Source organism: Homalodisca vitripennis, chromosome 4, assembly GCF_021130785.1.
Source record: "Homalodisca vitripennis isolate AUS2020 chromosome 4, UT_GWSS_2.1, whole genome shotgun sequence".
Taxonomy (NCBI): Eukaryota; Metazoa; Arthropoda; class Insecta; order Hemiptera; family Cicadellidae; genus Homalodisca; species Homalodisca vitripennis.
The window spans coordinates 152,415,537-152,430,558 of NC_060210.1; the positions used below are offsets into that span (position 1 = coordinate 152,415,537).

The 15,022-nt window shown below is 31.6% G+C and overlaps 1 protein-coding gene across 2 annotated transcripts in view; it reads right to left on the bottom strand.

Annotated features, from left to right (window-relative positions):
- The window catches only part of LOC124360347 (polycystic kidney disease and receptor for egg jelly-related protein-like), a 135,743-nt gene that overhangs the window by 37,419 nt on the left and 83,302 nt on the right, over positions 1-15,022 (bottom strand). For both annotated transcript variants that reach the window (XM_046813897.1, XM_046813898.1), the window contains exons 15-18: positions 10,758-10,886; positions 9,480-9,794; positions 4,797-4,946; positions 4,377-4,472 (exon numbers count right to left, since the gene is read on the bottom strand). In XM_046813897.1, the coding sequence (XP_046669853.1) occupies positions 4,377-4,472; positions 4,797-4,946; positions 9,480-9,794; positions 10,758-10,886 (690 nt within the window). The remainder of the gene's footprint in view (positions 1-4,376; positions 4,473-4,796; positions 4,947-9,479; positions 9,795-10,757; positions 10,887-15,022) is intronic.

A 15,022-nucleotide genomic window follows, 5' to 3' on the forward strand; every position in this document is an offset into this window, starting at 1 on the left:
TACTTTAGTTTACACTTTAGCAGACTTTATACTTCGTATTTAAAAGAATATATAATTGCCATTTTAGTATACGAAATAAACAAGCAAAATTAAACGCATATATTTTTTTAAACTCTGAACATTATAAACGTTTGAATAAGCTTAGGTTTTGTATTGTTTAGAAAATTGTTACCTACAACCGAATAGATCATTAGATTTATATACGATTCATACTGCTAGACTGGAAGCAAGAGCTAAATAAACATTGTTTTGTACAAAACCTAGCTCTCTATGGAACTGATAGAGGAATGTCCCCTAAGAAAGAAACCAGTTATCAGTAACGTTAGTTTTTATGACGGTTAAAATATGAGGGTATTGAAAGGGTAAACCAATACGAATAACAGTTCTCCTTGGGTCATAACTTTTTGATTGACACACTTAAAAATAAACAATCATACACTGTCGTCTAATCGGACAAAAGACTAGAAGTTTTCACCCAAATGGTGGTTTTTTGTATCGGTATTTGACCCTGATTTAACTGAAAATGATGCATGCCTTTAAAGCCTTTTAAAAACAGGTAACTTGATTTTAATTCAGAAAAAATATAGAGATTTATTACAAAAACTTTATATTACTGTTTAATCACAGCTAAATTGAATTCAAATTTCGGCGACGTGATACCGGTACTGTTACATAGCAAGTATATGCTCATTGAAAAAGTTCTTCACTTAACCTTAGCGGGCTAACTATTGCTGAAACACGTAAGTTTCGTAAGTTAAGTGCTTTTCGTTTGCTCTTTACATATAACGATTAAAGTTGAAAAATTTGAGCAAAGAGTGTATGAACATTTAACAAGACAATTAAGTTAAGTAGTGAAATCGCCTTTCTAACAGAACATTGGAACCGGGTCATAATTGACACCTGTTTGACCTGTTAGCTGAACTATATGTAAGTATACGTCGCTTACATACGTATATAACAGCAAAGTTTAGTTTTTAATGGATTCTGGTTAGAAATCGTTTGAATCGTAAAATTTCAAATAAAACTACAATAGAGGGTTTGAGGGTAATTGACGAGGGTGACGTCCGCCACCCACGTCAAAACTACGCGTGGATCTACAGTCCTACAATCACACGAACCACACAGTTAGTTTTTGCTTTTTAATGTAAGCAGTTATCAATAAACTTATGTGGTCTGTAGGATGATGTATAATCTATTGTATATTGTAAGTATGTAGCTAAGCGAACTTTAGGTTTCTTCTGATGTATCCTTCCAGTGTAGTATTTGAGGTAAGAAAATATTTTTTAAAAGGTTTACCGATACATTATCATTTTGCATATTTTAATATTAAATACTTCGTTAATTGTGGAAGCATGCGAAATTATTATATCCTATTGTGTTTCTAGATTTAATCTATATCATACCGACGTGACGTGGAAATATTACCCCGAAGATTCCCGACACTACTATCGCAGGTTAGAAGGATTTTAGGTTACCATTATAATTAGCTCTATTATGGGCTACTCTACAACTAGAACGTAACTTATATAAAGTGAAAAAAGATGTGAGGAACAGGTATATCTCCTTTATAAACAGCTCCAAAATTGAATGTAATCCAATTGCATTTGATGCTTGAAAATCAATGTAAAACATTGAGAAATGAATTAAGGAAAGAGAAAAATAGTAGAAATGTACCATTATACTTGTGATATGTCCTACCATGTGTGGATTCCGTGTATACACATTTTTCCAACGTGTCAGTTATCAGCATTCAAATGATAACAAACTTTTACTTCATTGCTGCGAAAAATAACGTGCTTTGTTTTTCAATTCTTACGTTATTTATCCCTATTATTTTGTGTTTAATAGCCTGAACACCTATTTTATAATATAAATACCCATGCGAATGTAAACTGGTTCCCAGAGCATGACCTTGTAAGAAAGAGGCGTGTATGAATAACACTAAATAAAGAGCTTACCACAAGAAAATTGAAAGCTACCTCAAATATATCCGTAGTAATTGTTGCATATAATACTATTCCAAGTCAACCCTCATTCTAAGTGTATGCCAAGGAACTTCTCGATGAATGTGTTTTCGGTCATTACGAAAGAACTAAACTCGACGAACCCGACCTCATTCGATATATAGGGAATATGTATATGCAAACTTTGGATTGTTTCAATAAATGTTTATAATTTGATTTTCCAAGGATACTAATGACGGGGACTTCACTCAAAAGGAGATTCAAGCCATAGACGTACTGGTTGAGTTTTCCATACTGTAGTGATGAGCTTACCTCGTTCACAAAAAAATAAGAAAACAACATAAGAAAGATTCTTGATTTATTCTTGAGTAAACTTGGGTATTTTTGGGTGCAAGCACATCTCATGTAAAAAAAAATTAGAATTTTGTGATATATATTTAATACTATACCATATTGTAATAATGGCCTCGTACTAAGTTTGCAATTATATTCTAAATAGTTGTTTTCAATGAACCAATATCCGTTGGGAGAACTTCAGACAAAAGGTCTTTAAAGGCTTAAAAACTTCGTGTCTAACGATAAGCAACAGTGAGGATTTCAATATTAAGACCACTATAAATAATGTTTTCATGTTCTTTTTGCGCATTTAATTTAAAATAGCTTCAAACTGGAAAAAATATACATTTATTCTGGGAGATTGGCAAATGTCTATAATTTTATATAAAATTATTTTCATTTGAAGCACATAGCGCCAATTCAAAACGCGTCTTCTGCTCATTTAATTTATATGTTACTGAATTAAATTTTTAATGAAGCTACTACCCCACCCTCAGTGAGTAAAATATATGTGATGCTCTTACTCATCAAAACTTTCCCACTGGTTTAGCTACTCTCTTTTGAGGCCTTGGCAGTTCAATCACTTTCAAAAGTAGTACTTTCTTATTTTGATCCCAATGTAGCCACCCGTATCTAAAGTTTTCTCTTAAGTCAATCTTTCGATTTTCGATGGGAACAAACAACAACTACGATGATATAGGGTCAATGTCGGCTCTACCCTCTCTCGATCTCTGTAGTTTAAGCTTCGCTTCCTTTTTTTCTAAGGTTGCTCACTTGGTTAGAATTTCCTTGTACCTATTGTAGTTATTTATTGTACCAATCGCCTTTTAGCTGTATTAACGTATTAGTTCAGTCAAATCAGCTAAATGGTCAACAGTTATAAATTTGTAATAAAGATACCATAGGCCTCCGGAGGTGGGTGTTGCGCTAAGCAAATTTTCTTGCGGGAATCTTTCTTACAGAAATTGCATTTATCAGGTTACATTTGAGGTCCATTAAGACTGTAAGCTACATGTTACGAACTAATGATAAATTTGTTAAATTTTTTCGTTATTTTCAAAAATTATCAAGCAGATTTTCTAACATCTCAGTTAGGCTATTGGCTTCCTGCTCAGATATCGAGCCCACTCCTCGCATAATATGTCCTACTATTTATTTCCCATCTCTGTTCTTTGAAATAGTCTTAAAAGGAGGTAACTGTAGCAACGGACTTTTCACACTGCCATCTTTTGCAGCTGTAACCAATGTTGCTTTAATTGCTTTAGATTCCGCAGTCTGTTTGTTCTTGGAAATGCCATGTTCGCTTATTCATTAGGTAGGTCCTGAATGCTGTTCTTTACACGTCATACATCTCAAGACTGCTGAGTATAATTTCGTCATAAGACACCAATATATTATGTATCGATATGCCTGTCAAGAGCTCCATGTTCATCAATATTTAAATAGTTTGTTTGTTTTCTAGAAAATAAAAACCCCAACAAATATTTGTCCAGTGATATGTACATAACATTGTGTAATTGTTTATTTTTCTTCGTCACTATAACGGGTTGTAAAACTAAACATAAATGGTTAAACCATGAGTTTAAAAAACTTGAATAGTACTATTGATATCAGAATGATTTCAATACTACAGAATATTAGTATCGCCCATTATTTAAAACTCAAACCCTGAAATAACCCTAACACTAATTTATTTTAAGCAGTTGGTAGTAGAGAGGATGGGGGAACACGAATAACATTACTTGCTCGCATAAGTCACCAAATAACTAATAAAATACGATTTTGAACAAACTATTGGTTGAATAACAGGAATTATACAATAAACATAATTTCAAGCAGCGTTGTGGCCCAGAGTGACGGAAATTTAGGAGTATGCTTCCTTATTAACTCGTGATTAATGTAATTCTTATTAACAAAAATATGTTATTACAGTACATTTATTTAGCAAATAATTTGGTCTGATATAAATTATTGTAAAGTTGTGTTTTTGATATTCCTAATCACACAAGAAGCTAAATTGAAATATAAATATAATGAAACTTATTTAGTATACTTAAAAGTTATTGAGATACTCACATCACACCCACGTGAACTCCATTGACCTTTATCCCAATATTGACAAAGAACAGAACTCATTTCAAAGGAATAAGGAACGGTCTCATTTGTTTGAATCTGCATCAGAACAATAATTCATGAAGTATATTTTTTACAATTTAACAGTAGCTTTTTCACTTAGTTATGAATTTGTTAGTTCAACTACTATTTGTTTTATAAACATAAAATACTTTACAAATTGTTAATATACGTTTAATGACCAAACTGTTAGCTCCCCTAAGCAGTCATCAAAATTGAAAGTACGTTTATATATACTGTATATATATATATATATATATATATATATATATATATATATATATATATATATTAAAGATTATTCCAAATAAAATCTACTCGTATCTGCTATATCCCCCCTGACTAGTTTATTTATCGACTTACCTCTATTCCAGGAAGAATTGCAACGAATAAAAAGCTTGGTTCTTCTTCTTTGTTATAAACAACTGGATAAAAAGGAGAGATCTGGGTTATGTTAACATATTTACTCGTTACCATTTCGTGATCAGGCCTGAAATCTGGTAAAGCGTAAACCTGCAATCAGTGGTGAATGGTATGGTTATAATAAAAGTGCCTATTTAGTAGAGTAGATGGTATAGATTTATGTGTTTAATTTTGTTGGGCCTTGATGATGCAGGAACAAAGCATTTTATTATGATTTCTTGAAGTATACATAGTTAATAAAAGAATTATTGTATACAATAACAATATCATGACATTGTAAACATTGGCTACTAACTACAAATATATATAATTATTAAGATTCGAAATATTTGTATCAAGCTTGTTTCAGAAAACATGTAACAAATTTGTACCAAAATATCTAGTTAATATTTCATTAATTCTATTTTGAATGTAAATCATCAGTCAGCTCAAGTCGACTAGATTGTTCAAGGTTCACTTTACAAAGTGCTATGCTTAGACGTGTACTTACTAATCCGTTTTAACTTTCATTAATTATTTTATAATTGATATTAATAACATCTATCTGAATGGTCTGCTGTAAACGGTGTGAAGACACTAGTGCTGTGAAGTGTGTAAGTGCATATGATATTGTGGCGCACAATTTCTGCGTTACTATTAATGGGGAAAAATAATTCCTTCCTGTCAAGAAACGGAAGTGTGTTAACTGAATAAGGCCTCAGCCTTATATTCCACTGCAGGCGCTTTTACCATTGCCTTTATAGTTAAAGCCAAGAAGAATTTCAATAACAAGGCTTTTAGGAGCTCAAGTTATTGAAAAATGAGATGGTAGATGTTTATAAGGTAACGCAATGTACTCAAAGACAGTTGACTCCTAAAATGCGCGCACAAGTTTTCCATTGAGAAGTCACACAGCTGCAAGAAAGGGCATGAAACCTCGAGCAATTCAACACGTGGAGAAAACATCAGCGTGGTGTGGCGGTGAAGGATGTGTGTGCGTGCTGCTTAAGGTCTGAACGTGTGGGAGGTTGATGTAGCGTCCGCACATCCGGTACCCTAATTCAAGCGAGATTGCGAGCAGTCGATCGTAACCCAGTTTACTAACCGGATCAAGAAAGGCCAATGGATACTCAAGTAACGAGAGAAAAAAGAACTGACTGCCCAACAGATCAACGCAGCGTTTCCGGGCCGCAGAGTTTACGTCAGTGAGCATTTGTCGCCGACGGACAAGCAATTCTTCACCATGATGACGCACAAGTGCCAAGAAAACGAGACCGATTATATTTTTGCCTGGTACAGAAATTGAAAGCATTTTGCAAGAACTGCATCTTGGAACAAAATGCTTAAGATATCCACGTGCGCTGACATTGAGAAGATCATATAATCTAGAAGCTAATTCTTGTTAAGTATATTTTAATTTATATTATTTTAGCAGTTTATCTTCAAATTTTAGTTATTGGTATGTATCGTTACACTCGCTTTAATTAAGAACCGTACAATCCTACCATTTGTTTTCAAAACGTTACATTTAATTTCTTTCAAACTTTTGAGCTTTAATAATGTTTGAATTATTATCAATTATTGATAATCTTAGCAGTTTTTTGGTGAGATAGAAAGTAAGCAAAGCAATTTAATTGTGATTTATTTCTATTTTATATTTTCTTATTTCTATTGTAGGAGCTCACTGAAAAATGTTAGGTGATTTCTTTTAGATTAAAACCAAAGTAGACGAAAATAAGTGTAATTTTACCTAGTAAAATTTGGGTAAATACCGTTGAGATTAGCTTTTATAAAATTATGGTTTTAATATTTTTTTTAATATTACAGCATATACGAACCGGTGCTGTTTCATGTTATGATTCTAAAATAAATATTTTAATCAATTAAACATTAACATAAGAAGCGCTGATTCTCCTTTTTTGAACACAACTGTTGAAAACCACTATTTGTTGTTCGTTCGCTTAGACAGTCATTACAATAACTTGTTTTGATCAATTAAGTAATGTTTTGCCAAATTTACTGAAAAACAGTAGTAATAGAACTGCGAAAAATTATTTAAACGGGATAACAGGTTATGGATTCGTAAAGTTTATAAATGAACCAACAAGAATTACAGAAAGCTCTAAAATATGTGTTGAGCATCTATTTACTATAAACGGATTATAAATAACATTAAACGTAAACTTACAAAAATTCAACTCATTAATGTTTTATGTATTATAATTGAAACAGATTTTTCTAAGTGCAATGGGACAAGAATTAGTTTAAACGATAACTGAACAATGGATAATTGCAAATAAAAAATAAAAAATGTTTGTAGAAATCGTTGTTTCGTATATATATATATATATATATATATATATATATATATATATATATATATATAAACAAGGTAAAAGATTGTGCCAATGAGTTTTATTAAAGTGTGTCTAAAACTATGAATAGCTAGTTGCACAAGAGTTTAAATACTAAACGCATTTATTAAGACTAGTTATTTTGAAGACCAGTGGAGCGTAGCATCAATTGATTTTCTAAATAAGAATAGGCATATATTCATTGTCCAAGAATAGGCCGTAAGAATGTCCATGTAAAATTTCAGTACAATCAATCAAATAGTTTACGCGTAATAGAAAATAAAAAGGCGAAAAGCAAACAAAAGCACTTTTGCATTTATAATATTACTAGCTTTTACCCGCGGCTTTCCTCGCATTTAAGCTATTAAATAAGCATCGGACATCATTACTGTAGAAATTAATTCATATGATAACAATATTTTATTCCTTAGCTAGGATTATCAATTCTCAAAAATTACTACACACAAAGTTTCTAAAACGTAAAATATGCTTTATTAATTAACAGCAAAATATGTTATAATATCTATCACTGCAACAAAAATAAATGATTTTGAATTCTAACAATTTAAAAAGATAAACCGTAGAGTATCAGTGTAAAATATTACCGTAGACTCTATTATAAGTTTTTTCCGTCAGGTGCAAATATGTGTAAATTCCGTGATTTCTAAATGTACTCCCACTACTACCTGTAATGTTTGGCCTTGTGCTTTATTATAGTAACATCAAAGATAAGCTTAACTGGACCCTTTAGGAAGATCGGTGGGAATAATTGGAATACGAGGTATGATAACACTTTTTCCCTTACTGACACCTGTTAAAATTGTAGTACCAAATATATTCTCCTCCAATTTCGTTACCGGAATCCTTGTACCATTACATTACAAAGGAGGATTTAGATTTCGCATAAGAATTACTGGTACTTTTAGTTTCAATTGAAGTTTAGGTGAAGGTACACCCGACAGTTCAAGTGAATTCAAAACTCCGCATAATATGAAGTACTAAGTTCCGTACACATAACTATATCCATTGACAAATATTCCTTCATTTCTCCCTGAACCTCTTTTAAAATTTCGGATCCTTTGCACTACTTCATTTTTTGGTGGAAGAATGATAGTCTCTGTTCCAGCATCTACCAGTTTAAGCGGTCAGAGGAGTATTCACCCTAAACTTCTGGCTTCCTATAATTTTCATAACTAAGAAAACCCACCCTCTTAAATAAACATCCTCTCTAAAAAAAATGCTGATAGTGATAATTCATTTTAGCAGTTTATCTTCTAATTTTAGTTATTGCTATGTATCGTTTTATAATAATATAGAATAACTGAGTATCCTAAGCTTGAAAAATGTTAAGTAGTTTCTTATATTAATATAGTAAGAAAACTATAATTAACTTATAATATCTTTAAAAAGGTTTTGGTACATCTGTAAGTACAGTTGAAATTAATTAATTTTTTACTACCACAAAAATGATAATTTTAGATTCATGTAAATTCAATTCCACACAAAATCAATATGAAAAAGCGGTTAAACAATTTCCCTTCGTCTAGTCAGAGGAGGTCATCTCAAGACGAGGCAGCAGTGGAATTGAGGACGTGATCACTAGACAAGGAGGCGATAGTACAGTGAAGATGACCATTTAGCGAGTAGGTGGCCCGACAGATGAGGTAACCAATAGGGAAGAAAGCAATGGTCAGAAGAGGAGACCATTAGGCATGGAAGCGATGGTGATGGATTTATTACTTTTACTGCAACAAGCCTAGCTATGAAAGAGCAACATCATCCAATAATAAATTCGTTTTTTCTAAACATTTTCTTAAAAAAAGAATGTTCCTGCTTACCACATTGCGTCATTCTCCCTCTGTGTGGTACGTAGCTATCACACAACCCATTTATTAATTTAAATATTTCTAACAATCACCCACTCATATAATTTCCTGGGTGGTCTAAAAATGCACCATTAAAACTATTTGGAGCTCAAACAATTTAGTCTTACAAATTACAATGCAATGAAAAACCAGATATAATAACATTTAACCAATATTTTTACGAACAATCACTCAACTATATACTTCAATATAGGAGTAAACTAAAAGTAAACTTCTAAAAGTAAAACTTGGGCAGTTTGTGAAACAAAGTTATTTTGTTCATGAGTCTACTTTCAAGCGCTACACGCATTATTCTTCAAATACAAAATGTATATCCCGATCTTTTATTCTATTTTTAAAACTTCATTAATGTTGGCGAACATTAAAATACTATTTTAATATTATGTATAACTAAATATACTTGCTCGCAAAGACGAGTTAGTTGGTGGGAAATTAAACTTAATTGACGTAAGGCTTCTAGAAGGACAGTCGATTCTATGGATTTTTAATGATAGTTCCAGATCCAGTTCGGTCATGTTGGGATCTAACTGAGTGGTGATGCCGGTAACTGTAACACTCTCCACGTCTTTGTTTAATTTAACTTTAAAGTCGAGAGGTGTAGTAAGTTCTGTTACTGCAACTCTTTTCTGTTGAAATTGCCGGTTAAGAGAAATTGATACAAAATCTGATTTGATATCCGAAGTACGCCACCAGTATATGTTATCCGTAAGGCGTGTAACCTGAAACAAAAACAAACAACCATAGATGTTGTAGCAACCCAGTTTAAAATGACAGAAACTTAATGATGTTTTAACTTTGTCAAATATAAATATTAGGGGTTTAAAGTACTAAACCATGCTATCTTTATTTAAATTTATTTAACAACTACATTCATATTTAACAAACACGAATGAAAGAACCAAACTAGATTATAATACTTGATGTGCATATCAATATGTTTAAATACTATCGACCTATGAAGTTACCAACAATGTATAGTGGAATATCTTTGAATAAGAACTATTACAGAAAATAAATTAATGTAACGAAAATCCATTTTTACATGTTAACTGCCAATAAAGGTTTCTAATTCAACTAAATTTATATTTGAATATATTTTCCATATATAACAGCAGGTAATACGTAGATCCACCTATTAAACGTGTTCTAGTCTACGAATTATTAGTGTAGTTGGTAAGGTCAAACCAGCATTCTTTTATCACTAATCTTTCCTCTTCCTCGTTCATTTTCAAGTTTTCCCCTTTAGATTTTGTTTACATGAAAGGGTTCAGCGGTTAGTGAAAAATGTTTCAATTTATTATAAGATAAGACTTCAACGACTTTAACGCAGTGTACGATATTTCATACAATAAAGTATGAGTATTCTACATAACAATACGTTATGTCGTACACTATAATATGTTAACATAAATTTAAAGTTAATAGATTCATACTTCAATACTTTTAATCAGTTAAAATATAAATGTTATTTTAAAACTGCTATAAAATACTGTTTCCTAGATTAAAGACTCCTGGAACAATTGGAAATAAAATAAAAGTAGTAGTTAGGTATACTGTGCGGCAAGAGGCCCTCCTCACATGATTCACTCATCTATAGCAACAGGACTGTACTCACCACGTAAGTTTTTTTAAGTTTCCAACAACATTAATTACTATCAGTAGTATTAAAAAGTGTTAATTACCGCAAGTGCCATGCGTGCTCCTGGTGTTGTTTGTTTCTGTAGGCTTCGGAACAGTAAACTGGAAATGTTTACAGGTATATCTGTGTTTTGCTCCAAAATGTCATTCATGGGATAAGAGTCCTCATCTTCCTGTAATCAATAAACTATAATAATACTTATTATATAAACATAATGTATGTATATATGTATATATATATGTTATTATATTTATACATAGAATATATATATATATATATATATATATATATATATATATATATAAAATGTGTTTATTTTATGTATGTGTGTTTTATGTGTATTTTTGTTTATATATATATAACTCTTTTCTCACTACTTTTCTCAAATTCAAAGACATTGGGATAAAATGAACGCAATAATAAATTTTAATTTTAAAAAATACCAAAATTGTTCAGATTCAACTAAATTGATTCAACAAGCTTACGAATATTGAAATGTGTTTCTGTAACTCTCATGAAAAACAACGGTCGATCAAAAACAATTTACTTAATAGTGAAGCTCATGTAAATAGCGTGAATCAAGAGACATGTGTTGCATACAATCAAGATATTAAAAACATTATAATAATCGACAACATAACTCCATAATATATCTATATATAAAACTTTACGGAATAAATTCAATTATCTAAGTTTAGCTAAAGTAAACCCCATTTATCATTATAAAATACTAAGTGCAGAAAATTTAAAGAAACCATGTAAAGGAAAAACAGCAATCTTAATATTGAAAAGTTTAAAATTTTGTTAAAAAAGCTTTCTTATGGGAATTTCTTTAAAAGAATTAATATTTAAAATCTAGGACAGAATTTATTAATATAATATACAATAATTTTGAATTCCCAAAATATTTTCCTAATTTACAAGATATTGTTATTTACGTTCATATAGTATCGTCTATCAAAAGATGTTTTAGAGATTAATTTATCTAACTGTTATAAAACAACTAAATTCTATAATTTTGAAACAAACTTAATGTTATAAATACAACAAAATTTTTAATTTAAGTACCAAAAATATTCAAAATAAAAATGTTTGTGGTTATTACAAGACTACAATATGATTACTGTTTTACTTATGCAATTAAATGTGCTGTAGAAATAGCAAAATTTTATACACAAAGAGTTAAACAATACTAAATTAATTTAATAAATTATATATTTAGAGATTTAGATTATTCTACACTAAAAGAATGTAAAACATTAAAAAAATTAGTTTTTATTCTAAATATATATTATGAGATATTTATGAATTTTTATAAATATTTATAGACTTAACAAATCTTTGAAATTTGCTAAGCAAATATTAGAAATTTAAGACGTAAAAAAAAGATAAATCACATTAGGTTTTCATAATAGACTTTAATAAATCAGTAAATTCTCACCTTACGAAATTCATGCGCATAAATTGGTTTCACTTTTAAAGTCCAGGAATGAATTTAATAATTTGGAAATTGTAAAAAACATCGTAAACCATTGATTTAACTTAAAACTCAAACACTAAAGTTTTTCAAGTACTATAAGAAATGTTTTAACGTTTATATGATTCTATGTAATTTGATAGTATTTTAGAGAATATTATAAATTGTAAAAGTACTTGTGTAAAATAAAAAACCAATAAAATTCAAACGCATATTAATCGTATGGATTTAAACTATATTTAGTTTCTAACATAATACGAAAAATATACAAACCTACGTTATGCAACAGAATGTTAAGAAATGTTTACTGAATGATTCAACAAAATAAATTTAGGAACTCTAGAAATTGTCAAAATATTTGGCAAAACTCTATGAAATTAATTCAAGAACAATACAATTTTGACAATTGTATAAATAAACATTAAAAAGCAAGAAGATTGCTTTAAACGTTATGTGATGGAATTGTATGTAGACAAAAACGTGAAGTGAATTGCTAAATTGTAATTCGTGTTGGCCATTGCCTTTCTCGTACACGATAGTAGTAAATAACATATTTTAAATATTTCTGTAGTATTTATGTCTGAAAAAGAGAAATCTAGCAAAATGATTGTGTTAAAAAAAGAAGTCAATTTGTTTGGTTAAATTTTCCATTTTCATATCAACGAGCACACTTAGGGATGATTTTGACACGGGTTTTGACCGGTGGTCGTTGTAGGCTGGAGTTCTCACATGAACAATCAGAACTTGGACGTTTGATTCGATGCACGGGAGAGGATGAGGGGGAAAGTTAAAAATGTTCCTTTCAGACTGGAGGCCAGACGGTAAGATCACCGAAGCCAGAATGGGGAATATCCGTGCTCCTAGGTTTGTCGCCGAGTCGCTAGCTCCCTTAAGGCCTTTTCACACTGCAATCCACAGTGTCCATGGATGTTCATGGATGTCCATGGACGCCGTGGACGTGCCATTTCACACTGCATGTGGACATATTTGTAGTAGATGTGTCATTTCCCCCGTCTACTCTTACAAACGTCAGTCTTCGACAAAGAGATGATGTCTTCTGACGTGCCGTGGTGTATTGATGGGTTTTGTAAAGACGTACCGTGGCTTGATTGTGAAAATAGCAGTAGTGAAGAAGAAACAGTAATGTTGTACAGTCTTACAAATATATCTAAATAGGTTCACCCAATAAACAAAGAACGAGAAAAGTTTGGTGAGTACCACCATTTAATACGCAATCTCAAGTTGGATGACGACAGGTTCAAGACCTATTTTAGATTAAATAAGGACGAGTTCGAAGAAGTGTTGTCAATTATTGATGAAGACATCTTGAAAAAGGATACAAACTGCCGGAAAGCGATTAGTAGTCGAGAACGCATTGATTTGTGGGTCGAATGCGCATGCGCGTCCACTCGGATGTTCCAAGCTGATCGCTCCGAGAGCGATCTATGTGGACGCGTCCAAGACGTCCTAGGACATACGTGGATGTCCATGTACGCCAGTTTGAATGGTCCCATTAAAATACATGCTAAGCAATTTTTTTTCCATTCCCGTCCGTGGATGTCCATGGATGCCAGTGTGAAATGGCCTTTACTTCGAGAGATACTCAAGTTGGCGTCACGATCCTCGCGGATAGGAGAACAGCCGAACCTGGTGTAGGTTTTTTCTATTGAACATGGTCCACCGGAGAGAGTTTAAAAACTATCGTGCGCTGTTTCCCGTTGCTTTGGGGTGTCGATGGTAGTAGTATATTGAATAGAGATGATTCGCAGCGATTCTAAACGGCTGGACATTTTTCCAAAGTGAAGGTCTTATGTGATAACTCTTGGGAGTGCAAGGTGAACGTCTTTTATAGAAATTCCGTATGTAGTCCTAATCCAAAATGGCGGAACCGAGTTTGCGGATCATGGACGTGGTACTTGTTGCGTAATTGTTTTTTGTTGACAATGTTCTACGTCGAGAGTTTGTAACAAAAGGGTCATTAGCCATTCTTGAACGTCATGGGAGGAGGGGGGAGCGTTTCAAAAAGGGTGTGCAAACTGTAGCCCAGGTGAAGTTAGGTTACCCGGGTGTTTATGTTGGGCTTATGTCATGGCTCTGATATGAAAACTTGGATTTCCGTGAAAAAATTTCCGCCTGAACAATTATCCGGCCCTGAGGACCCAAAAAGACGATTTTCAGTACAGATTCAAGTATTTTTCCCCTTATATTGTTGTGACATTGTGATGAATTATAGGTGTTATGATGTTTTAGGATGGTTTCTATTAGTGAAATAATTATAAAATATTGACAATACTCTGAATAAATTATGAACACTGTCAAAAGCGCGGTCATTAATGAACGCGAACACCATATTATTGCTATGTAAAATCATTCTCAAGGACAAGCGTTGGTATTATAAGCACACTAGAGGTGATACTTTGCTGATACGCACACCTGTGTCATAACATTAAAAATTGTATTAATACTCGTATAAAAACATAATTCGTTTTTTATGTATTTTTCTGTGAAAATCAAAGAAGTTTGAATGAAAACAATGTTATGTTATTTTTTTTTATAAATATAAATAATATGACCAAAATCCTATAAATTCCTAATGTTTTCACTTAGAAGATGATATATAATATGATATATAACTTGAATTAAAATTTATTAGAATTCCTCATGGTAAATATTCTAACTAATTAGTTTTTTTTTAGTTTTTATATTTCCTAAGAATTCTAAATTGTACTCCATAGCTATTGACTGTCATTTGGTCCTCTGTAATAATCTTTGTAATCATAAACATAATAGCCTAGATATTTGTAAAAAAAACTAAACTACTTTTATTATTT